General features: G+C 36.6%; 2 protein-coding genes across 4 annotated transcripts in view; one reads left to right on the forward strand and one right to left on the reverse strand.

Annotated features, from left to right (window-relative positions):
- Nucleotides 1-18263, forward strand: part of ALG6 (ALG6 alpha-1,3-glucosyltransferase) — a 56080-nt gene extending 37817 nt beyond the window's left edge. For both annotated transcript variants that reach the window (XM_059899087.1, XM_059899094.1), the window contains exons 12-15: nt 1320-1390; nt 10450-10518; nt 10651-10849; nt 17086-18263. In XM_059899087.1, coding sequence (XP_059755070.1) covers nt 1320-1390; nt 10450-10518; nt 10651-10849; nt 17086-17283 — 537 coding nt within the window. In that variant the 3' untranslated portion in view covers nt 17284-18263. The remainder of the gene's footprint in view (nt 1-1319; nt 1391-10449; nt 10519-10650; nt 10850-17085) is intronic.
- A 2540-nt stretch (nt 18264-20803) lies between these two features.
- ITGB3BP (integrin subunit beta 3 binding protein) overlaps nt 20804-26466 on the reverse strand; it is an 85346-nt gene continuing 79683 nt past the window's right edge. For both annotated transcript variants that reach the window (XM_059923968.1, XM_059923960.1), the window contains exon 8: nt 20804-21171. In XM_059923968.1, the coding sequence (XP_059779951.1) occupies nt 21164-21171 (8 nt within the window). In that variant the 3' untranslated portion in view covers nt 20804-21163. The remainder of the gene's footprint in view (nt 21172-26466) is intronic.

Here is a 26466-nt window from a genome sequence, read left to right on the forward strand (position 1 = left end):
GTGCCCTCTAATGTGTCAGGTCCTCTTCTAGGAATTGGCATATAAATGAATGACAGCTAATATCCCTCCTCTCTTAATTGGGGGACATTCATGCTAGTGGCAGGAGAAGAACAATAAACAAAATAAATCAGTTAACAGGAAAATATCTGGGAGTGATGAGGACTATGAAGAAAATAGTATTATGTGAAAAGAGGGCTGGTGGGGTTTGCTTACGGGGGTACTACTTCAGATTGAGTAAGGGAAGGCCTCTCTAGGGAAGTGACATTTCATCCTGGAACTGAATGATTGATTGATCAGAAGGAACCAATTACAAGAAGATCTGGGCTCTGACTTGACAAAAGCAAGTTTCTTCTCAAGGCAGGAACACATTTGGCATGTTCGAAGCATTAAAGGGACAAATATGAAGTGGCTGGTGTGAAATGAGTGAGGGAGACAGTAAGAGGAAGGCAGGACCCAGATTATGTAGGAGTTTGCATTTTATTCTAAGTGTAATGGGAAGCTGTTGGAAGATTTTAAACAGGGAAATTACATGATCTGATATGGGGGCTAAATGGAGAATGGATTGTCGGGGGCAGGAGCATTACCAATTGGGAGGTTATTGCGGTGGTCCAACAGGAAGATGGGCATGGCTTAGACCACTCCTCTGCCACCATCAGCAGAGGCGAGTGGAGAGAAGTCAGTGAATATTGTATTTGGGAGATGGTGTAGGTAGGATTTGCTGATGGATTGGATGTATAGCATGTACAAGATAGTGATCCAGGTTTTTTGCTTGAGCAACTAGATTGGATGTATATAGATAAATGTCTAATATGCAGAATATAAACTCCTGAAAATAGATCTAAGTAATTATTAATTTAAAATCCCAAAAAGCAAATGATTACTTTATAGAACACTGAATATATTTTATTGAAGTGCACGTTTTAAAAACACTAAAATGGATTTACTTTGCCAGTTTTAGATTTTGACTTTCTTGTCCTTCATGCTTTTTAATTTAAATTGTCAGAGATTCCAAGGGAGGATGAAGGTATGATTGTTGTGTCTGGATTATTTAGTAGTTTTGTTATTAATAACTGAGACTCAATGAACTTGTTGTAGATGATTAGGTATAGCTTTATAATAATTATTTTTCAAAATATTTTGATTATTAAATTTGAGTAAAATATTATGCACATTAGAGTTGTGTATATATTTTCCTTCTAGCTACAAGCTATATTAAACTTTAAAATTTTACTTGAAATGATTTTTAGTCAGATTCATAATTAAATTGATATTATATTTTATAAGTTGTTATATCTGATTTTGTCCCCTTTTTCCTTAAGGTTAGCTGTGCACTGTCATTCTTTCTATTTTCTTTCCAAGTACATGAAAAGTCCATTCTTTTGGTGTCATTGTAAGTAAAAATGTTTCAAGTATGTTTTATTTGTTTATTTATTATGATGTGTTTATAATATATAAATAAATTTATTACTTACATTTAATCACCTAAGTGCAAATCAAAACTATGCAAGTGTTACATAATTGCATAAAATTATTTCATAAAATCACATTTTTTCCAGAATGATGATCTCTTACAATTTTACTTCTTTATGATATATTTTAAACTGATAAAATTTTATAGAATTTCTGACATCTTATTTCTTCCTATTTTTTTCATTTATATTTTCTATATGCTAATAAAAACTGTCTTCCAAAGAGGCTCTACTTAGGTTGGAGCCTGTTTGTCTTCTTTGCCTTTTTCATTTCATTCATTTCCACATCTATTCAATAGCCTGTTCTCTCCATCAACCTCTTTAGAGGCTTTTATATGTTGCCTTCTTTCTAGTTCTTCTGTCAAAACCTTTGTTTAGACCCTATTGGCAATCCCTAACCAGACTCCTTTTTTTTAGGAGCATTAAAATTTTTTCCTGTTCTTCATAGAAATTGAGTGGCAGTTGGGGGTATATTATCCCAATATTAAAATAGTATTTGCCCAGAACACATTGGAATACTTGAATCCTGCCCAAGATCAATCCCACCCATGCCTGCCGCACCCCTCACCCTATGTTTGCTAGGTTCCTGTGGAAGATGCATGTATGAAATGACTAATGACAAATGGAAGGGTGTATTGCTTTTATTAGGTGAAGCTTTGAATTAAAACCTTAGTGCAGAGCTTTATAGTAGGGGGGGGCTGGCCTATGGGGAAGCCTTCTTTCCTCCGAAAAAAATAGTCTCGTACCATTGCAGACTGGGAGGGCAGCTTAATTTCATCCCCTAAAGTCTAAACTTGAGTTAGATCTGACCACTGTTATGTGAGGCTAGGCTGACCCTATGCAAATCCCTAGTGCCAGGGGATGGAACTCTGGAGAGGTATTGCTTTCAAACATGTATAATTTTCCCCAGGATTCCTACTCCAGAGAAAGGAGCTCGATCAGTGAGTGACCTATAATCTGACCATTCAGATTAGCTCTTGGGCCCTGAATTTCTGGAAGTTCATACTCTACAACTGTACCTAAATTATTCATAACAGTGCATGACTTTAATATAATTTTGATCAAATATTTTAAAGTTCCTCTTGACCTGGTTCCAGCTAAGCTATCATTAAACAAATATTTCACCCAATAAATATTTATTGAGGGCCTACTATTTGCCAGATACTGTTCTGTGCACCTGGGATATATGTGTGAACAAAACAGACAAAAATCCCTACTTTCTTAGCTTTCATTCTCAAGGACAGACACTAATAATTAAATAAAAATAAGAAATTAAATAACGTGTTAGCAGGTAATAAAAGTCACGAAGGATACATAAAAGAGGATAAGGGAAGTTGGGAGTACTGGAGCTGGGGGTACAGGAGTAAGTGCAGGTTGCAATTTTAAACAAGGATGTCAAGGTAGGCCTTGTCGAGGAGATACTTGAGTGGACTGGAGGAGGTGAGGGTTAGCCAAGTGGACATCTGGGAGAATAACATTCTAGACAGCCAGTGCCAAGGCCCTAAGATGGGAGTATGCCTGATATGTTTAGGGAACAACAGAATGGCCAGTGTGGCCAGAGTGCAGTGGTCAATGTAGGAAGTAATAGGAGGTGAAGTTAAAGAGGTAACTTTAAGGTAAATTATATAGGATCTTGTAGGCCATATTGGGAACTTTGGCTTTTATTCTGAAGGAAACGGGGAGCCATGGAAGGATTTTGAGGAAGATGCATGATCTGACTTGATGTGTTTTTTTTGTTTTGTTTTGTTTATTTATTTTTTATTTTTGGCTGCGTTGGGTCTTTGTTGCTGCACATGGGCTTTCTCTCTAGTTGCAGCGAGCAGGGGCTACTCTTCGTTGCGGTGCATGGGCTTCTCATTGCGGTGGCTTCTCTTTGTTGTAGAGCACAGGCTCCAGGGTGCGTGGGCTTCAGTAGTTGTGTCATGCGGGCTCAGTAGTTGTGGCGCGTGGGCTTAGTAGCTCCGCAGCATGTGGGATCTTCCTGGACCAGGGATCGAAACCCATGTCCCCTGCATTGGCAGGCGGATTCTGAACCACTGCGCCACCAGGGAAGTCCCCTGACTTGATGTTTTAAAAGGATCACTTTGCTTATCAAATTATACATGTTAAATATGTACAGTTAATTGTATATCAGTATACCTCAATAAAGTTGTTAAAAAATAAAATGATCATTCTGGTGGCAAGTCAAGAACAGATTGTACAGAGCAAGGGTAGAAAACACAGAGACCATTTAGAAGGCAATCACCATTATCCAGGTTGAGAGATGGTGGTGATTGGGACCAAGATCGTAATAGTGGAAGAGGTGAGAAGTGGTCAGTAGAGCCTGAAGGTTTCCCGATGATTTGGATGTAGCATGTGAGAGAAAGAGAAAAATCAAAGGTGTGTTCATGGTTTTTGGCCTGGAACGGGAAGGATGGAGTGGCCATTGACTGAAATGGGGAAGATTGCAAGTGGAGCAGGATTACACTAGATGTGAACAAGGTGGGAGGTTCCCAAGATCAGTGTTGGACATGTCTTTGGACATCAAGTGGAGGTGTTGAGTTAGTATTTAAATACAAGTCTGGGTTGGATATATGAGTGGAGTCTAGAGAGAGACTGAGCCAGAGACATAAATTTAGTAATTTCTCAGTAGAGATGACATTTAAAGTCATGAGACTGGATGAGATAACCAAGGAAGTGAGTATAGACAGAGAAGAATGCCAGAGACTGAGTCCTGGGCCACACAATATTAAGAGGTCTGGGAGAAGAGGCAAATGGGAATGGCCATCTAGGATGCAAACCACAAGAGTTGGTGTCCTGGAAGCTGAGTGAAGAAGGTATTTTAAGGATACAAGGTCCCCTGTCTTACACCACTCACAAAAATTAACTTGAAATGGCTTAGACTTAAATGTAAGGCCTGAAACTGTAAAACTTGTAGAAGAAAACATAAGGGAGAAGCTCCTTGACATTGTTCTTGGAAATGATTTTTTGGATATGACACCAAAAGCAGAAGGAACAAAAGCAAAAATAAATAATTGGGACAGCATCACACTAAAAAGTTTCGGCACAGCAAAGGAAATATCAAAATGAAAAGGCAACCTGTGGAATGGCAGAAAATATTTGTAAATCATGTATCTGATAAAGGGTTAATTATCCAAAATATATAATGAACTTATACAACTCAGTAGTAGAAAAAACAAATAACCCAAAGGACCTGAATAGATATTTTTCTAAAGAAGACATACAGATGGCCAACAGGTACATGAGAAGGTGCTCAACATCACTAATCATCGGGGAAATGCAAATCAAAACCACAATGAGATACCACCTCACACCTGTTAGAATGGCTCTTATCAAAAAGACAAGAGGTAGCAAATGCTGATGAGGATGTGGAGAAAAGAGAACCCTGTGCACTACTGGTGGGAATGTAAATTGGTGCAGCCACTATGGAAAACAGTATGGAGGTTTTTCAGAAAATTAAAAATAGAGCTACCATATGACCCAGGAATATTTCTGAAGTAAATGAAATTACTGTCTTGAAGAGGCATCTTTACCCCCGAGGTCTTTGCAGCATTACTTGCAACAGCCGAGACATGGAAACATGGAAGTGCCTGTCAACAGATGAATAAATACAGAAAGTGGCGTATTACTCCCCCCTCCAACACACACAGAGGAATATTATTCAGCCATAGAAAAGGAAGGAAATCCTAGGGACTTCCTTCCTCCAGTGGTTAAGACTCCACGTTTCCACTGCAGGGGGCACAGTTTCGATCCCTTGTTGGGGAACCAAGATCCTACTGCCATGCCATGGTGCGGCCAAAGAAAAAAAATGGAAGGACATTTGCAACAACATGGATGAACCTTGAGGGCATTATGCTAAATGAAGTAAGTCAGACAGAGAAAGACAAATACTGTATGAGCTCACTTAAATGAGGAATGTTAAGACATAGAAGCATCGAAACTAAACTCACAGAAACAGAGTAAGTTGGTGGTTGCCTGTGTTGGGGTGGGGGGGAAATGGGTGAAGGTGGTTAAAGAGTACAAACTTACAGTTATGAGATGAATAAGTTCTGGGGATCTAATGTACAGCATACACTGTAGCTGGCTGTAGTTAGCAAAAGTTAACAAGTCCCCTACATACGAACCTTCAAGTTGCGAACTTTCAAGGATGCGAATGTGCGTTCCTTCAGCATCACGTGTGAGTGACATTGCAGCTTGCCCTCTGTCTCCTGTTGCTGACAATCCTTCAGCTCTGCCATCTCCCACCTTTTCTCCCTCCTCCAGTCAATAACTCTTCTTGCCTGTTCACTCGATGCCAGCCCCTGGATGCCGGCTGTTGTACTGTACTACTGTACTTTTCAAGGTACTGTACTATAAGATTAAAAATGTTTTCTTTATTTTTTGTGTTTGTTTTTTTAATGTATTATTTGTGTGAAAAGTATTATAAACCTATTACAGTACGGTACTATATAGCCGATTGTGTTAGTTGGGTACCTAGGCTAACTTTGTTGGACTTACAAACAGATCGGACTACAAACGTGCTCTCACTATGGAACTTGTTCGTATGTAGGGGACTTACTGTATTGTATACTTGAAAGTTGCCAGGAGAGTAGATCTTAAAAGTTGTCACCACAGACACACACAAGGGCACACACACACACAAAAGGTAACTTTAAGTTGATGGATGTGTTAATGAACCTTACTGTGGTAATCATTTTGCAACATACACCTATATCATCACATTGTACACTTTGTTCACATTGTGCAATGTTATACGTCAGTTACATCTCAATAAAACTGGGGAAAAAAGGACATGATGTGATCAGTTGTATCAGATGCTGTTAATAGGTCAAATAAGATGAGGGTTAAGAATAGACTATTTGCCAAAGTGAAATGGAAGTCACTGATGAAAAGTGACTTTTCTAAGTCACTTAGAAAAGGCTAGTGTTGGTAGAGTGATGCAGGGAAGAGCCTGATTGGGGTGGATTTAAGACATAATGAGAAGAGAAGAATTGAGGATAAGTATAGATGATTCTTTTTAAAATATATATATATATTTAAGTATATATTTTATATATATATATATATATATATATATATATATATATATAATGGTGAAATACACTATTAGTACATTCACAATGTTGTATAACCACCACCACTGTCTACTTACAGAATATTTTCATCACCCTAGAAGGAAACCCCATACCCAGTAAGCAGTCATTCCCCATTCTCCCCTTCCCCTAATCCTTGTAACCACTAATCTACTTTGTCTCCATGGATTTGCCTGTTTTGGATATTTCATATAAATAGAATCATAAAATATGTGGCCTTTTGTTTCTGACCTGTTTCACTTAGCATAATATTTTCAAAGTTCATCCATGTTGTACCATGTATTGGTACTTCATTTTTATGCCTGAATAATATTGCATCATATGGATATACTACATTTTGTTTGTCCATGCATCAGTTGATGGACATTTTGAGTTGTTTTCACCTTTTGGCTATTGGGAATAGTGCCACTATGAACATTCATGTATAAGTTTTTGTTTGAACACTTGTTTTCAGTTCTCTTGGGTCTCCAGGAGTGGAATTTCTGGGTCATATAATAATTCTGTAAACTTACTGTGGAACCACCAAACTAACTTCCACAGTAGCTGTACCATTTTACATTGCCACCAGTAATTATAAGTGTTCCAATTTCTCTACATCCTTGTCAGCACTTGTTATTGTCTGTTATTGTTTTTGCCATCCTAGTAGGTATGAAGTGGTATCTCACTCTGGTTCTCATTTGCGTTTCTCTAAAGACTAATGATGTTGAGCATCTTTTTATGTCCTTGTTGGCAATATGTATATCTTCTTCAGAGAAATGCCTACTACTTAAATCCTTGGTCCAATTTTTAAGTGGTTGTTTCTCTTTCTTGTTGAGTTTTAGAAGTTCTTTATATATTCTGGATATTAAACCTTTATCAGATATATGATTAACAAATACTTTCTTCCATTCTTTGGATTTTCTTGATAGTGTTCTTTGATGCACAGAATTTTTAATTTGATGAAATCCAATTTATCTATTCTTTCTTTTGTTGCTTGTGCTTTTGATGTTGTATCTAACAAACCATTGCCAAATCCAAGGTAATATTTACCCTTTCTTCTAAGAACTTATGGATTTAGCTCTTATATTTAGGTCTTTGATCCATTTTGAGTTCATTTTTGTATATGGTGTGAGATAGGTAGGCAGTTCTTTAGATGAGTTTTGCCAAAAAGGAGAGCAGAGAAATTAAGCAATAACTGGTAGAGAAAGTGGGGTCAAAAGAGGTTTGTTATTTGTTTTAAGATAGGAGAGATAATGGCATGGGAATGGTCAGTAAGAGGGAACATTGATGATACAGGAGAGGTAAGAGTTGCTGGAGCAGTGTCCTTCAGAGACAGAGGTGGGAGTAGGATCTAGAGCACAAATGGAAGGATTGGCTGTGGACAGATGCATGAATCGTTCATCTTAATAAAAAGAGGGAACACACTGTATCAGTACAGATGCTGGGAAGAGAGTAGATGTGATGGTGACATCTCTGAAAGTTCTCTTTTAATTGCTTTAGTTTTCTTATTGAAATGGAAGGCAAAGTCATTAGGGAAGAGTGGGTTAGAGCTGTTGGGAATATGAGAAGAGAGGAGAAGGTGGAATTATCTTTCTAAGGAGACACAGAGTATGAACAGACTAGGGAAATATATACTAATTGCTGGACACTTGAATATCATGATCATGTATTTAAAGTGAGAATAGTTAGTGTGGGTAAATGTTTTCCTCCAGAGCAGTTGCTCAGTAAGGCCAGAGTAAGTGCAGGTGGAGAGTTGGGTATTTCCAGGTTTATGGTTTTGTCTAGTGAGGATAACTCACTTGCTTGGGGTTTGAGATTGAATACATGGGAGTGATTATAATGATTGATCTTAGAACTTAACCTGGGTAAGAAGGGAAAAGGCCATTAAAATAGTGAGGCAAAGTGAAAATGTGCTAGGAACAATGGATCGAAGGTCTTGGTGGAGATTGTTGGAGTACTGAAAAGGTAGGAGATAGTAGTCAGAATGCAACTGATGAGTTGTGATTACGGAGGGCTGACAGTCTAGCATATGACCCTAAGTGTAGGACTGAAGATGAGATCACTAGAAGAGAAGAGTTCCAGCAAATGAGAGGTCTGGGTGTTGGAAGATCATCTATGTGTATGTTAAAATTGCCAAGAATTGAGATGAGTAGGGTTGTAGACAGTGACAGTGTGTAAGAAGTTGAAATTATTGAGTAATGAGTGAAGTGATCCTTGAGGCTGGCGGATGATAAAGTTGAGGAATAATAGGGGATACACAGCCAGACGACAGGAGATTCAAAGCTGGAAACTGTTAAGGTGGGGAGAGGGAGAGTAGTGTGGAAGTAGTGATGAAGAGCAAAGAGGTTATCTCCCTTCTCAGGGCCTTTAAATTGTTTGAAGGCTGTGGAAACAACAACAATAACAAAACAGGCACAATTGACAGGGCAGAGGGGCAGCACTTTCCTTAGCGGGAGAGAACTAGGATTTGTTTTGAACAAGGTGGTGAAAGGAAGGGTTCAGAGAAGAGGTTGAGGTTGTAGGCGATTTTGCAGCTTGATTATAAATATTAAGTACCTAGAAGTTAAGGGCTGAGTTACATTCATCACTGCATTCCTTTCAGAGCAGTGCTTTTACATACTACATTTTCAATAAATGCTTACGTTCAGTAAATGAATACCGAATGATTAAGTGGGAAAGAATTAAGACCTAGAAAGAGAAAATAATGTTTATTGAACACCTACTGTGTGCTTGTAATGAACAAAAATACATTCCAATTATAAAAGCATAAAGCAATGAAATTGAAAGTCCTCTAGTATTTTCTTTTAGTGTAGTAGTTTTCAATCAGTTTATAAACCCAGGCCTCCCATCTCATATTCTAGCTGACATGAGGAAGAGTCATCCTTCTAAGAAAGGAGAATACTTAAACCTTTTAAAATAAGGAGACCAATAATAATAACAACAAAAATAATTATTCAACAACTACCACCATTAGTAAAAAGTTATTTTATTTTTGTTTTACTAAAAAATAAACACTAGATAATACTTGCAGAAGAGTTCTTTCAACTACTTGACAATCCAAGGTATTGTTATTATTTCCATTTACAGATAAGAAAAAGGTTAAATTAATCACTTGTTCAAAGTCAAACAGTAAGTAAGTGGCAGGGATGGGACTAGGTAGGACTTAAGTCTTCTGACTAGGCCCTTCTTTTGGAGCATTGCCACAGTTGAATCCAGAAGGTAATGCAACCAGGGCGGTGCTAAGGAGGTCACAGAGCTTGGACCTATGACCCTAGACAGCTTTCTGATGAAGCCAGTGGTTCCATCTACTGGTGTTACGCTTCCTCTTCCTATACTATTGCTCTTTTCATGTAGCCTCTTCCTACTCATTTCGTCCTTTTTTCTTTTATTCTACCATCATCAACCCTTTATAATTCTTCCTTGCCTCTGTTGTCCTCTCTGCAGTGGCAGATGACGATCCTGTCTTTTAGTTTTTAACTTAGCTGAGCATTATGTCACATGGAAGATCATAAAAAAGAACTTTGAAAACCACTGTACCAAGTAGGATATTCATGTTTACCAAGTAGGATGAAATATGTGAAAAAGCTCTTTTTCTCTGAATGTTCAGTTCTGTTTGATCCTTTCTTTAAGCTACTGTTTGTATGATAGGGAAAATATGTTTCATTAATGGATACTGGAAGAAGCAGTTTTCCATTTATTATGAGGAGTTGACACCTTCTCTGTGTCTAGATTCATTTAGTTTGGATTGATAGTTATAAAAAAATGAATCAGTAGTCCCTATGGAGTATTTTGTGTGTGTGTTTTTTAACTACCTCAAAAATCAGACAGGTAAAATGTATTCATATTTTTACATGTAAGCATTGAAATTATATTCTCTAAGATTAACATATTTTTCTTTGTCATTTTAGACCAGTCTGCTTAGTTTTAAGGGAAATTCCTTTTATGTCTACTTGGTTTTTACTTGTGTCAACATTTAGGTGAGTCAAACCAATTTCCAGTATAATATTTTCAGTATAGTACTTATAAACTCATTTACAACTTTTTTACAAAGTGATTATGGTTTGAATTGACAATTCTCTTTTTAACGTTTTTTCTGTTTTCCCATATAGTATGCTGCCTCTTCTATTGAAGGATGAACTCCTAATGCCCTCAGTTGTGACAGTGATGGCATTTTTCATAGCTTGTGCAACCTCCTTTTCAATATTTGAAAAGACTTCTGAAGAAGACCTGCAGTTGAAATCCTTTTCCATTTCTGTTAGGAAATATTTTCCATGTTTTACATTTCTTCCCAGAATTATACAACATTTGGTAAGTTGTTTAGTTTTTAAGGTACTATTTAAAAAAAAAAAGTTATTATAATATCTTTTTTCTTTTATAGCATTTTTGAGATATAATTCCCATAAAATCCACCCATTTAAAGCATGCAACTCAAAAAAAAAAAGCATGCAACTCAGTGTTTTAAGTATGTACACAGAGTTTTACAACCATCGCCCTAACCTAGTTTTAGATTATTTTCCATCACCCCAAAAAGAAACCCTGTGCCCTTTAGCAGTCATTCCCCATTCCACCCTCACCTCTAACCTCAGCCTTGGACAGCCACCCAGTTACTTTCAGTCTCGATAGATTTGCCTATCTGGACATTTCATATAAATGGAATGTATTAGTCCCTTAGGGCTGATATAGCAAAATACCACATCAGGTAGCTTAAACAACAGAAATTTATTTTCTCACAATTCTGGAGGCTAGAAGTCCAAGATCAAGGTGACATCAGCATTGGTTTCTGGTGAGGCCTCTCTTGCTGATTTGTAGGTGACCTTGCTGTCTCCTCATGTGGCCTCTTCTGTGTGTGTGTGTGTATGTGTGGAGAGAGAGAGAATTCTTTGGTGTCTTTTTATCTTCTTATAAGGACATCAGTCCTATCAGATTAGGGCCCCAGCCTTAGGACTTCATTTAACCTTAATTTAATCTCATCTCTAAATGCAGTCACATTGAGGCTTAGGGCTTCAACATATGAATTTTGTGGGGACATAGTTCAGTCTATAACATGGAATCATACAAAATGTTGTCTTTGATGACTGGCTTCTTTCACTTAGCACATTTTTGATTTTCATCTGTGTGGTAGCACGTATCAATACTTCATTCCTTTTTATTGCCAATTCCATTATATGGATATACCACATTTTGTTTATCTATTCTTCAGTAGATGCTTGCTTCCACTTTTTGGCTGTTATAAATAATGCTGCCCTGAAGATTTGTGTATTAAGTTTACCAGTGCACATATGTTTTCATTTCCTTCAAGTATATACCTAGGAGTGGTAATTCTGTGTTTAACATTTTGAGAAACTGCCTGTCTTCCAAAGTGCTGCATGATTCTACACTCCCCCCAGCAATATATGAGGATTCCACTTTCTCCGCATCCTTGACAGCACTGGTTATTGGCTTTTTTTATTATACCCCTCCATTATTATAGCCATACAAAGTGGGTGTGAAATGGTATCTCATTGTGGTTTTTGCATTTCCCTAGTGACTAATGATGTTGAGTATCTTTTTGTAATTTCTTTGCAGAAATGCCTATTCAAATCCTGCCCCCATTTTTTTTTTTTTTTTTTTTGGCCACACTGCATGGCTTGTGGCATCTTAGCTCCCCAACCAGGGATTGAACCCAGGCCCTTGGCATGAGAGCACGGAGTCCTAACCACTGGGCCACCAGGGAATTCCCATCCTTTGTTCATTTTTAGTTGAGTTGTCTTTTTTTTTTTTTGAAGAGTTCTCTATACATTCTTGATACAGGTCTCTTACTAAATTGCAGATATTGTCCCCCATTCTGTGGGTTGCTCTTTGACTTTCTTGATGGTATTGTTTGTAGCACAAAAGTTTTCATTTTTATGAAATTTAATATATCTAGTTTTTCTTTTGTTGTTGTGCTTTTGGTGTCATATCTCAGAATCTCTATATAACCAAAGGTCATGAAGATTTACTCTTATGTTTTCTTTAAAAGTTTTGTAATTTTAATTCTCTTTAGGACATTGATTCATTTTGAATTAATTTTTGTGTATGGTATGAGGTAGGAGTCCAACTTTATTCAGTTGTTCCAGCACCAATGAATTGTGTTTGCACCCTTGTAGAAAATCAACAGATCCTAAACGTAAGGGTTTATTTCTGGACTCTCAATTCTATTTCACTGATCTATATTATCCTTATGCTGCTGCCACACTGTCTTGATTACTGTGGTTTTATAGTTTTGAGATTGAAAATTGCGTCCTCTAACTTTGTTATTCATTTTCAAGATTGTTTTAGCTATTCTGTGTCCCTTGCATTTCCATATTCTTTTTAGGATCAGCTCATCAATTTCTCCGAAAACCCAGCTGAGATTTTGATAGGGGTTGCTTTGAATATGCATTTAAATTTGTGGAGTATTGCCATCTTAGCAAGATTTAGTCTTCCAAACCTATGAACATAGGATGTATTTCCATTAATTTATTCTTTAATTTCCTTCAACAATGTTCTGTAGTTTTCAATGTACAGGTCTCGCACTTCTTTTGTTAAATTCATTTCTAAGTATTTTATTCTTTACGATGCTTTTGTAAGTGGAATTGTTTTCTTAATTTTGTTTTCATAATGTTCATTGCTACTGCATAAAAATACAATTGATTTTTTAATTCTGAACTTGTATTCTGTACTATAAGTTTTTAGTGAATTCCTTATGATTTTCTATATACAAGATCATGTCATCTGTAAATCATGATAGTTTTATGTCTTCCCTTTAAAACTGGATGCCTTTTATTTCTTTTCCTTGCCTAATTACCTGGCTAGACAGCTCCAGTACAGTGTTGAATACAACTGGCAAGAGTGGATATCTTCATTTCTTCAGATTTTAGGGGGAAATCATCCAGTCTTTCAACATTAACTATGATGTAGTTGTGGGATTTTTATAGATGGCCTTTATTTGGTTAGGGAGTTCTCTTCTGTTCCTAAATTGAATGTTTTTTCATGAAAAGGTGTTGGATTTTGTCAAATGCTTTTCCTGTGTCTAGTGATATTATGTTTTTTTCCTTCATTCTATCAATATGGTATATTACATTGATTGATTTTTGTATATTGAACTAACCTTGCATTCTTGGGATAAGTTCCACTTGATCATGGTATATAACCTTACTTATATGCCACTTGCTCGGGTTTGCTAGTATTTTGTAGAAGACTTTTGCATCTTATATTCATAGGGGATATTGGTCTGTAGTTTTCTTTTTTGTGATGTCTTTGTATGGTTTTGGAATCAGGCTTAATACTTGCCTCATGGAATGAGTTAGGAAGTGTTCCTTTTCTACTTTTCGGAAGAGTTTATGAAGGACTGGTATTAGTTCTTCTAGAAACATTTGGTATAATTTACCAGCGAAGCCATCCACCTGTTCCTGGACCTTTCTTTGTGGGATCTTAAAGATGACTTAATTCAGGAGGGAGGGATAAAATAGGAGTATGGCATTAACAGATACAAACTACCATACATAAAATAGATAAGCAACAAGGATTTACTGTATAGCATAGGGAGCTATATTCAATATCTTGTAATAACCTATAATGGAAAAGAATCTGAAAAATATATATATAACTGAATCTCTTTGCTGTACACCTGAAACTAACAATATTGTAAATCAACTGTACTTCAATTAAAAAATGATTAATTCAATCTCTTGTTATAGGTCTATTCAGACTTTCTGTATTTCTTGACACAATTTCAGTGGTGTGTCTAAGAATTTGTCCATTTCATCTATGTTATCTAATTTGTTGGCATACAGTTGTTCATAATATTCCCTTATAATCCTTTTTATTTTTATGTATGGTAAGGACTGATGTTCCTTTTTCATTCCTGACTTGGGAAATTTGTACCTTCTCTCTTGGCCTTGGTCAGTCTAGCTAAATTTTGATAGTTTCATTGATATTTTTGCAGAACCAACTTTTGGTCATTGATTTTCTCTCGTTTTTCTGTTTTCTATGTCACTGATTTTGGTTCTAATTTTATATACCCTTTGTCATACTTGGGTTTGGTTTACTCTTTTTTTAAAAAATATTTATTTATGTATTTGGCTGCGCTGGGTCTTAGCTGTGGCACGTGGGATCTTTGTTGCAGTGTGCGGGGTATGTGGGATCTTTAGTTGTGGCATGCAGAATCTTTAGTTGCAGCATGTGGACTCTTAGTTGTGGCACGTGGGATCTAGTTCCCTGACCAGGGATCGAACCTGGGCCCCCTGCATTGGGAGTGCGGAGTCTCAACCGCCGGACCACCAGGGAAGTCCCTGGTTTACTCTTTTTTATCTAGTTTCTTAAAGTTCAAGTTCAGGTGGTTGATTTTAGACCTTTCTTCCATTTTTATATAGTCATTCAAACCCATATATAACCCCTGTGCCATTCTTAAGCAGTATTCCATAAACTTTGAAATATATGTTTTTTAATTTAGTTAAATATATAGTCCATTTCTTCTGATTTCTTCTTTGGCTCATGAATTATTTAGGCATTTGGTTTTCAGTTTCCAAATATTTGGGGATTTCCTTGACTACTTCATGTTTTTCTATTCTAATTCTAATGTATTTAGAGAACATACTTTGTATTATTTCAGTATTTTCAAATGTATTGACTTGGTTTTGTTAATTTCCCCTTCAGTTTTGAAGGGTATTTTTGCTGTTTCTTTCAGCAATTTGAGTATCGTCCATCCCACTGCCTTGTGGCATCCATATTTTCTGATAAGTCAATTGCTAATCTTATTGAGGATAGTTTATATACATATATATATATATATATATATATATATATACTTAGTTTTAGGTGCTTATTAGATACCCAAGTGGAGATTTTAAGGAGAACTTGGATATATGAGTCTGGAGTTTAGGGGAGAGGTCCAGGCTGGAGATAGTAATTTGAGTCTTCAGTATATAGACAGTGACTAAAGTCACATCACTGGATGAGCTCATCAAAGGTGTGATTATAGATTGAGAAGGAACCAGTGAAGTTGTCTGAGAAAGATTAACTAGTGAGGTAGGAGGAAACCAGGAGAGTATAATGTCGTGGAAGCCAAAGGAAGGGTTTCAGGATGGCAGTGATGTATTATTTCAAATGCTGCTGAGAGATCAAATAAGGCAATAAGAATTGACCACTGGGTTTAGTTTAGTGGAGGTCATTATGGATCTTTCATTGGAGTGATTGGAGTGAAAGCCTAATTGGTGCAGTTTCACTAATGAAAGGGAGAATTGGACACAGCAAGTTATAGTTAACTCTTTTAGGAAACTTTTTTCTAAACAGGAGCAGACAAATGGGGTAATGGCTGGAGTCTGACAGTGATTCAAGATCATAGTATCATGACATTTCATTCAGTCCCATATTTCTTAAGTTTGAAACTTTTGATTTGATGATTTCACTTCAGAAATTTTCATTCCTAAGATTGACTCATATTTTCCCTTTGGAGGATATTTGCAGCCTATTTATACCTGTTTGTAAGCCTTTTTTGGCTTCCATCCTTCCCATTCTTCTGTCTGGAATGATCACTGCATTACTCTCTTTACAGGTCTTACCAATTCTGTCATTATCTAGCCATTAAAGCATCTTTCAGGGTTCCATTTATGTCCCACTTCCTTCACGAAAGTCACTACTGTTTCTCACTGCTTGTTTTCTACATTTACTTAAGTAGCTTCCATGTCCTTGTCTGGCTGGTCCTTGTCTCACAGTCTACAGCTATATTGTCCAATATGGTAGACACTAGACACACGTGGATTTAAGCTTAGTAAAATTAAAAATTCAGCTCCTCAGTTACAGCAGGCGTATTTCAAATGCTCAGTAGCCGTTATGTGGTTAGCAGCTACTCTTTTCTATGGTGCGGTGCACTGGTCTAGAGAAGGAAACTGACTGCTGCACAATTACAATAAATGCAGTAATTATGTCTACTGCTCATCTTGGCATTTACTAAACTGTGACTTTGTGATTTTATTTAACTAGTTCATTCATTCCCCTAAATTGGAAGCTCTTCGAGGCCAGAGGACATTTTCTTTCATGTGCCCCACCATGCTTTACTACAGCACTGGCTCACTGAATGCGTTCAGTGAATATGAAATGTAGTTTTGCATTTGCTGTAGAAAAATTTTTCATAGATGAATTCTTAGATTAACTTAGAATTTTATATCCTGTAGGGCCCTGGAGCATGCCATGAATTTAACCCTGACTAGCAATATTATGTTTCAGATTCCTTTTTTCAGTGCTTGGGTGATAAGAAGTATAAGATAGGGGCTCTCAGGCTTTGGCTACACTTGGGAATCACTTGGAGCGCCTACCCCAGAAACTCTGATTTAATTGGTCTGGGATGTGGTCTGAGGACCGAGATTTTTTTAAAACTCCCAGATGACTCTTCCATACAGCCGAGGTTGAGATTCATTAGTAGAAGAGATTGAACCCCCAGCTCTCCCCTTCAATTCTGCTCATTTACAACTATAAATCAATGTTACCAGTACATTTAAATGTTATCTTTTATCCTATGCAGTAACATTTTTTTTCCCTCCTTATAGTTTCTTATCTCAGTAATCACTATGGTCCTTCTGACACTGATGGCTGTCACACTGGATCCTCCTCAGAAACTACCGGACTTGTTTTCTGTATTGGTGTGTTTTGTATCCTGCTTAAACTTCCTGTTCTTCTTGGTATACTTCAACATTATAATCATGTGGGATTCCAAAAACGGAAGAAATCAGAAGAAGATCAACTAGCTATATCCCCAAAGAAATGTGAAAATGTTAATAGTGCTACAAGCTTTTGTGAAATTTTTGCCGTGTATAAAAAGAAATGATCATTTTGAGAATCATGGAATTATAGGAAAGGAAATGGTGAAAAGTCATTGTTGTCTACACAAAATATATGTATATGGGGACCAAAGCAATGGAGGCTTTTATTTTCTAACTACTGAGTGGCCAAGAAATATTGTAGTTTTATTAAATTCACAGTTATTCAAGTGGGAAAATAAGAGAAACATGTCCTTAATCTCAGTGTTTACTTAGGAAATGTACTCTGTAATTTGTTGTCTTGAAAAAAATCTGCAAATACAGTGAGCTTAATGGGAGAATTTAGCCCCTTATTTTTGAAGGAAATCACTAATTTTGGTATTCAGATTTCATTTTCCTTACATTTTAGAATGCTTTAGAAATTATATCTCAGGGATTAAATTTGTGATAATCTTTTATATTACTATGAGAAGGCAATTTAAACTATTTAAAGTTTGAACATGCCTCATTACTTGTGCAAATTTGAATTTTTTTTAGCAAGGCAGAGATTAAACTGTGTTCTTATTTATTTCCAAGAAGTCTGATTTACCTGAATGCAGTTAAACAATGAATTTTCCTAAATTTAAATCTAAGTGGTTTGAATGAAGTCTTTTTAATTACTTATGATCATTAGTTCTAAACTTTCAGGATCATTCTTTTTAAGTTAAGTGGCCTTATACTGGGTTCATCCTTCTGTTCTTCTTTGTTATGACATGGTTCAAGGTTAGCAATGCCATGTGCATTGATCCATATCATGCTTCATGTTAACTTAGTAGCCCTGTTAATACTGTATCACTCTATATTAGAAGAAGCCCATCTTTACTATAGTATTCAGTTGGTAAGAATAATTTATTGTAGCCATGTTGTAGAGTCTCATGTAAAGATATGTTTTCTTTAGTCTCTAATAAAAATAACCATTTCCCCATCAACCTATGTTTTTAATGAATATATTTCTTTAATAAGCCATTAAAGCATAATAACTAAGTGGTGGTATATTTTAAAACAATGCAAGCCAAACACATACACACAAAGAAAATTTGGTTCTAGACACGGACACCTACAGGCTGATGCAACAACGTATATGTTTTTAAGTCTGATAAAGGAAGTGGGTTTAGACAAAGCAAAAAATCAAGAAGTATTTCTTTCTCAAAGCAAATGTGCATAAAGACTCAAAGGGCAGGTCAGCACAGAAAAGCAGCCTTGAATCGCTGCCGAATCAGCAGGAACATCGCTGTCCATGGTCACCATCTGTAATCACTGTGCCCAAATGTCAGCATCTTGGCTGCCTGGTGTAGTCTTATTTTTTATTTTTTGTAATAGAAAACTTGCATTTAATACAGGATGTTGATTTAATTCAATGATGAGGAAGTTCTGACAACTTCTAAATAGTTGGAATAGAGAAACATTATTTGAAAATGAAAGTATTATTTAAACATTAGTAAAATAGAATGCACCCATATTCAAGGTATCTTATAGGTGAATTCTAAATAAAAATACATTTCCAGATGATTTAATCTAGTCATATGGAGTTAGTTACACTGTAGCTTTAATGGAGACTTGTAGCAATTATAAGTCAAGTATCTCGTATCTATTAGAAACCAGTTTAAGAACAGTCCACTTTGAACTTTGAGGGATTAAGTACCAAAATAACAAAAATGTCCAGTGATGAATTAAGATCAGAAATAGGCAATTCCAAAGCATTTCTCTCAGCTATATTCAGGATTACAGGGATATTTTAATATAAAGATATTTAGCTTATACAAAAAAATTAAAGACTTCTCACTTTAATCACTGATATACCTGTCAAAGAATGATCTCTTCCAAGTTATTTTCCAGTTCATTTTAGAGGGAAGGGCTGTTTCTGAAAAATGCAGTTTTCTTTGTTGTCAATAAACATAGGTATGCGTCTTAAAATGAAGAGAATAGGGTATATGTTCATGTATCAAATATGAGGCAACAGAAGTCATTTTGTCTTGAAGCCTTAGGGAGGGGAGAAAAATCCCCGATGTAGCATTCTGTCCAAATGATAAACCACAACTAAGTGAGTGAAACATTTACAAAAGTCAAGGCAGCCAAAGGAGCCTCTCTGTTCAAGGGAAAGAGAGTAAGAGATGGATAGGATGTAACTAAATAATGGTTCGAGTAACACAATGGTTTCAAGTCTCAATTGGTCTCTCTCTTCTGTTATGTTCATTGGAAGATCAGGGCCAAGTGTATCCCCCCCCTTCTGCCCCCCCCCACCGCCCCGCCCATATAAACATTAGTTTTGTGTGTGGATCTTTCTGCTTTGTCCTTCATGTGGCCTCCAAGGGTGATAAAGCGAGAGTCATCTGATCTACAATGAATAGAACTGGGAAGGGATTCTTAGCCGACCCAGCTGTTCTGAAAGGCAAAAGCTTAGTATATCAAGAGGTCAAACATACAGTAACTGATTTAATAGCATTAAGCACATAGCTACATAACTTGGATTACATATGAAACTAATCTACTTCTTAACCCTTCATTTCCTGACTAATGTAGGTTTCTTTATGTTTTGGCTTACATTCTAAGGTAAGTTTTCAATGGTAGAACACAAAGGAATTATCCTTTTTGGTATATTTTAGGCAATGTCCTGTTATGAGCACTGTATCACAAAGTATCCTTAATATTTAGCAGATTCTCTTAAAAACCTTATTTAAATAGTACCAATAAAATCACTAGTGAAGGCAATTAGTTTTGTTAATTGAGTTACTGTTTAGTATCATTTCAATGAATAGTTTTTTAAAAATAACTCATTTTCATTTTAAGAGGTGAATCTGAAATTTCTGTAAATGGAAAATTAGTTATTTTCAACCTTAATTTGTTAAATTTTGTTTCAAATTTTTCATATAGTATTTTTATTTTCATGATACAGTGAATTAAATGACATGGTAATATCTTATACAAATTTTGTCAAGACAATTTGTATAAGATATTATACAAGGGAATAGCATTTTTTTCCCTGTGGAAATGGTCAAAGAAAAGTATATAAGGTTTAAAAAAAGTGCTATCAATTCTGTGATTCTCTCTTCCCCTTTATTTTGTGACAGCACAAACATGATGATACAAAAAAAACTAGAAAATTAAAAATTTAAAATAATGCTTCAAAATAATTTGGAGGGGATCTCATATTGCTCCATGAGATAGGTCTTTTCTTTAAATTCAGTAGAGTCTGTGTAGTTCAGTTTAAAAACAACTTCATATTTAAAAGTCTATACTGAAAAATACATTCCAATATTTTATAAAAGGAGATGTGGAAATTTTAAAAGCTTGAAAATACTTTTTCTCTACAAGCATAAGAATAACTAGAATATAATAAAGACTCATCCCTGAGATAGTAGCTAAAATAAACTTATAAATTTTAAAAGCTTTCAAAAGAATCTAATAAATACACATCTGGAGCTTTAAATGGGAAAACTGGTACCTAATACCACTCACTATTAGATTTAATATGAGTTTTAAAATATATAGCTCTACCAAAGGTGCCATTTTTATTAATGCTTTATTAAGTCTATCCACAAATGCTAAAAGTATATAGAAGCATATGGGATACAAAATATAAGTCAAGATCCTCTTCTACATGTTGGCTTACTTTAAAGGGTCAAGAAGAAATGTATTATTTACGTTGAGATTATCTACTGGTGCGTGTAGAAAGTTTAAATTAGCTGCAAGAAATTTTATCTAGACATGCACCTGCCTGTGCTATGATCTGGTATTTACTGGGCAGATTAATTACAAACATTTCTTCTGTTCCTTTAAATATGATCAGGCAGATACAGAAGTTGGCATTTTCATAGCGAGTGCATTTCTTCTAAATGCCTGCAGGATAAAAAAGATGCTTATTAAATCATCAAGAATTAGTTTCCAAATTAACATGCATCTCATACATGATTTAAGAAATGATTTAAACACCCGTTTACTATGTAATTTGGTACCTAGTTTAGTTAGGTACTGGTCATCTCTCATTTGCTATTTTTGAGTCTTCCAAGCAAGATTCACCTTCACAAATAATTGTCAATGTGACTACTCTGACGTAGCACTCTTCACTTTATGTGAAGATGGATTTGAGATACTTCGAGAGGGTTCTAAAACTCCAACATGACCTAATGAAAACACCAAATCTTACATGCCTTTTGTCTATAAGCCTTCAGGGCCTTTCAGCAGGTGTTTCCTCCAACAGCTGCCCCCACAAAAAAGAGACAGTCTTTACTGACATTCCTATTCAGAGTTATGTCCCTCTGGGGACTCCTAGTGGTGATAGAAGTTCTTGTCTATTTGGCCTTAGGACACTTGTGTGAGAGGAAGCCTTTGAAAAAAGCACCCAATGGCAGCTGATGGCATATATACCCATAGGGCATGTGGACCCTTTACTTCCTGAAATATCCCTTCCTTGCTTATATTGGCAGCTATGAATAAGTAATACATGGTGGGCCCCTATATTTCCCTATTCATGACAGTCCACCTATATTCTTCTTGTCCTACAAGTAGATAGGTTGCCAACTTGACAACCAACTTTTACCAACTCATGAGCTGAGTCTGATCTGAATACTAGTAGAAGATTTTAAGCATCCTAGAGTTCACTTAATATCCTTATAGGTTATTGATACACAGAACTAATGATAATACTGTGGAGGAAAGGAAGACTGCCATTTATTAAAAAGTTACTGTGGGAGGGCTTCCCTGGTGGCGCAGTGGTTGAGAATCTGCCTGCCAATGCAGGGGACACGAGTTCAATCCCTGGTCTGGGAAGATCCCACATACCGCGGAGCAATTAGGCCCGTGAGCCACAATTACTGAGCCTGTGCGTCTGGAGCTTGTGCTCCACAACAAGAGAGGCCGCGACAGTGAGAGGCCCGCACACCGCGATGAAGAGTGGCCCCCGCTCGCCGCAACTAGAGAAAGCCCTCGCACAGAAACGAAGACCCAACACAGCCAAAAATAAATATAAATAAATAAAAATTAAAAAAAAAAGTTACTGTGGGGAAGGTACTAATTAAGCTAATTAATTAAATTAATTAATTTGCTTTTTATTTTTGTTTTTTTGGCCACACCGCGCAGCTTGCGGGATCTTAGTTCCCTGACCAGGGATTGAACCAGGGCCCTGGCAGTGAATGTGCCAAGTCCTAACCACTGGACCACCAGGGAATTCCCTAGGCTATTTTATATAATCCACAAGGTAAATAGCATCAGTCCCATTTTATAATTAAGGTTTTGGGAACCGAGTGCCTTGTTTAAGGCCACTAGCTAAAGTAGGTAGTAGAGCTGGTGCTGGACATCTAATCCAAATCCCATTCTCTGTTACAATGCCAGGCCCTGCAAAGAAGTCTCATCAGTTGATCATGGCTGCCAGGACAGTTGTGTTGAGAAAGATTCTGAGGCCAAATTTAGGATCCAGCAAAAATCACTACTTTGATCAATGTGACGTATATCATAGCACACGTGTGAGGAGCAGCAGCATGGTGGTTTTCTCCACACTGTCATTCTGCTTCTGGAGATGAAGCTCTCAGAACACAAATGAGAAGAAATTTACATCCAGTGATGCAGTTCATGAGCAGTATTTTGACAGAATTCATCCTTTATATAGCAATTATATTATATTCTTTCTAAAACATATTTTGGATTGTTACTTCCTTAATAATCTTCACTGGTCCATTTCTGCCTAATGAATAAAGTCTGAGCTAATTTATTAGCCTGGTGATCATAACTGTCAATGATGTATCTGGAATCTACTGTTCATTCTGCTGCTCTGCCTTTTTTGTTCATGTTGTTATCTCTGCCTAGTATGTTTACACAGCCCATCAACATTACCCATTTTTCAAATTCCAGCTTCCTAGTAAAATACAAACATTTCCATTACTAGGGTCTTGGATGGCCCTCTGTTAGAGATTATGTACAGTGGAATAACTAAAACTGATTTTAAAATCATGAACCCTTAAATAATGACCTAATCACTCTATCCTAAAGGCGGTCTATGTTGTGTATTCCTATACTACTGCTTATTCTTCATTTCGTACTTAGAGTAGAAAAGAATGTTTACTCTCCTCAGTCTGAAGAGGAAGAAATTTCTGTCAACTCTTCTGCTCCCTACAGCCCATGGAAAAGTGACAAATTTGACTGACTGAAGTCCAGAACAGTAGTCCACATTTTACTAGTCATATTCGGTCACTATTCTTACACAACACTCTTCTTCCCCACTATTCAGTTTCCCTTTCACCGTCTGTCTACTCTCAAGTCCAGTTGGCCTTCATGCTTCTTAATTTCATGTTGTAAGGAGACCGGCCCATTCTCTCCTGCAACCAAGCATGTAAGGTAGGTCTGTGGTCTTTACTGTTATAGAGACACGTGGACTTGGGTCTGTTTCAAGGATCCAGCTTTCTCCTCAGGTTCAGGAGAGCACATGGGATTCAAGATCTAGATTCAGTATGGGAGAGGGGAGGTTCCACTTCTGCCTTAGTCCACATTAGTTACCCCAACCTTCTACCAGAGGGCCTGCCATGTTGGAGGTTAATTCCTCCACTAATCAAGTTGATACTGTGATCCTCGTTGGATTCATAATCTTTTTTTGTACTTGCTATTGGCCAGAATCCTAGAAAGAAGAAGGGTCTGAACTTGTATCACTTATCATAGCTTGCCTTATATTACTATTATTTCATGTATATAATATGAATCTTATATCCTTAGCTTGAATACTAGGTTGGCATTAAGCAAAGTGCTTTGTTTATACTAATCCTCACACTTTTGTTAACCAAGTGATTTATTTACACTGTTTCTAGGAAATGTATCTCAGCATCGCTTGTTGACATTAGCCCAAATCATGCTTTCTCCGCCTCTTTTGCTGGTCTTCATACTGTCTGTGGCCTATGGGTTGCTGTCTCCCTTACGCACAGTCTCTCTTATTGTAACATTATTTTATAAAGGCTCCACTTTCTAAAGGCTCTGGGAGCGAATGCATATGGGGTGCTCACCCCCACTGAATAATATAGGTCGGGAGGAATAATAACTGAAATGTGACAGAGGGCAGAAGCTGATGTGCAGACAGGGAATCTGGCCACAGTGGTGTCAGGGGCATTGTGACTGTCAGAGGTTTCTAGGGCATAGGACAAGATCAGGGAGTTTAATATCCTCCCTTAGTCATACCAGTTAGGCAGCTGTGACAAATGCATAAAAGAACATGGAAGAGAGGGATCTAAGGAAGCCTTGTGTAAGGTAAGTTATAAGCAGGTTTTGAAAGATGGGTAAAATTTTGATGATGGGGGAAAAGGTATGCCAAGTAGAGGAGACAAGAACAAAGATAAGGAAATGAGACAGGTGCTTTCTGAGGAATGTATCTAGGTATGAATGGCAAATAATCTGGAGTGACTGAGGCACAAAGACAAATTAGAAAGGTAAGCTGGGGTCAGATCAGGGAAGAGTTCTGAATGATGGTATAAATTTGGATTTCACTATGAATATGGTGGAGTGATACCTTCGAAAGCATAATTTGTTCAGTAGCAGGACAGGCTGTAGGGAAACGAGATCAAAGAGCAGAGAGGCAGGTTACAATGAGGATGCAGATAATCTGGATGAGAGGTAATGAAGTGCAGTGGACATGGAAAGGAGAAGTAAACATTTTGGGAAGTGATATGACTTGGCAGCAGTTTGGATGTGGGAACAACTAGATGAGACAGAATTGTAAGGTTTTCAGCCTTATCACTGGATGAATGTAATCCCTAGAAAGATACAATGAGGGATAATATGAGGGGGGGATGAAATCAGCATATTAGGGGAATAATGTATGGGAGCTGAGATTGTTTACAGCTCAGGAGGAGGGTGACTTATACACTAAGGTGAGAACTAAAGTCAAGGAATGGATGAGATCATGAAGAAAGCACCCAAGGTGAGAAGAAAACATGATCAAAAGAACCCAGGGAAATGTCTCAAAGGTAGTCAAGTACATTTCACTGTAATTTCTCTCTGTTGCTTCCCACTAAAAGGGAAGTTGACTAGTAGGTCAACCTTAATTCTTTCAAGGTTTTTGAAAGTACTACTCAAAATAAAGACTCAGAAAAACATCCCTAACATGTGATGATGTTTACTAGAATCCACGAACACAAAGCTATTCTCAGTACTCTTAAGTTTCCCAAAAGTTCATTAATGAGACTGTCATATATTAAATGTGTATATTCTTTTGCCAAATGTATAACTGTGAATATCTATGTGTGTATATAACTGTGTATTTATGACAACCATCTAATAGTTTGCTGTTGGATTTCCATAGGTCAGAAATTATATAAAACATTTTACCCTATAATGAATGAATGTATGTATTTGTATATATATTGTATACTTAAAACTTAATAGAATCTAAAACCTTTGAGCAGTCATGAAACCTGACATTCACTGATTACTACCATGTAGTGGGCAAGAGCACAGGCTCTGGCACCAGACTACTCTGGTTAGTATACTGGCTCTGTCTCTTAAGTGATTCTGGTACAAGGTACTTAACCTCTTTGTGCCTCAGTTTCCTTACCTGTAAAATAAAGATAATAACTATCTACTTCACATAAGTTGTTGTGAAGGTTAAATGGGATGCGTATAAAGCGCTTATAACAGTGTCTGGCACATTGAAAGTGCTCAATAAATGTTAGCTATTATTATAAGCTATTATTTATTGTATACTACAGAATGAACATTTTAAGGAGTGAAAGTGATACAATTTTCTGTAGAAGATGCTTTGCAAATATTTTAAAAACAGCTAGTTAGGGAGATAATATTAATCACTTGAGATACCATTTCCAAAGCAACGTATTTTCAGTATAGAATTCTTTTTTTGCATTAATTTTTTTCTGAGAGAAAACAGGCAACATCTGGTTAGCTTCTAAGAATCTTAATATTGATGCCACTAAGTCTGGGATAATGCTAGTTTTTACTGTGAACCTTCAGTTGCAGGTACACTAAACACTAATGTTACATCATGACTCATAATGCTTCTAGCTAATATGTTATAGTAAGCTATTTATAAATATATCATTTTTACTTGTATTGCTGAATCCACAGGAATTGTTTTGAAGGAAAGGTACAACTAATTAATATGTAATTATTTACTTAATTCAGCACATTTCCAAATTCACCGAC

This window comes from Balaenoptera ricei, chromosome 1 (assembly GCF_028023285.1).
Source record: "Balaenoptera ricei isolate mBalRic1 chromosome 1, mBalRic1.hap2, whole genome shotgun sequence".
Lineage (NCBI taxonomy): Eukaryota > Metazoa > Chordata > Mammalia > Artiodactyla > Balaenopteridae > Balaenoptera > Balaenoptera ricei.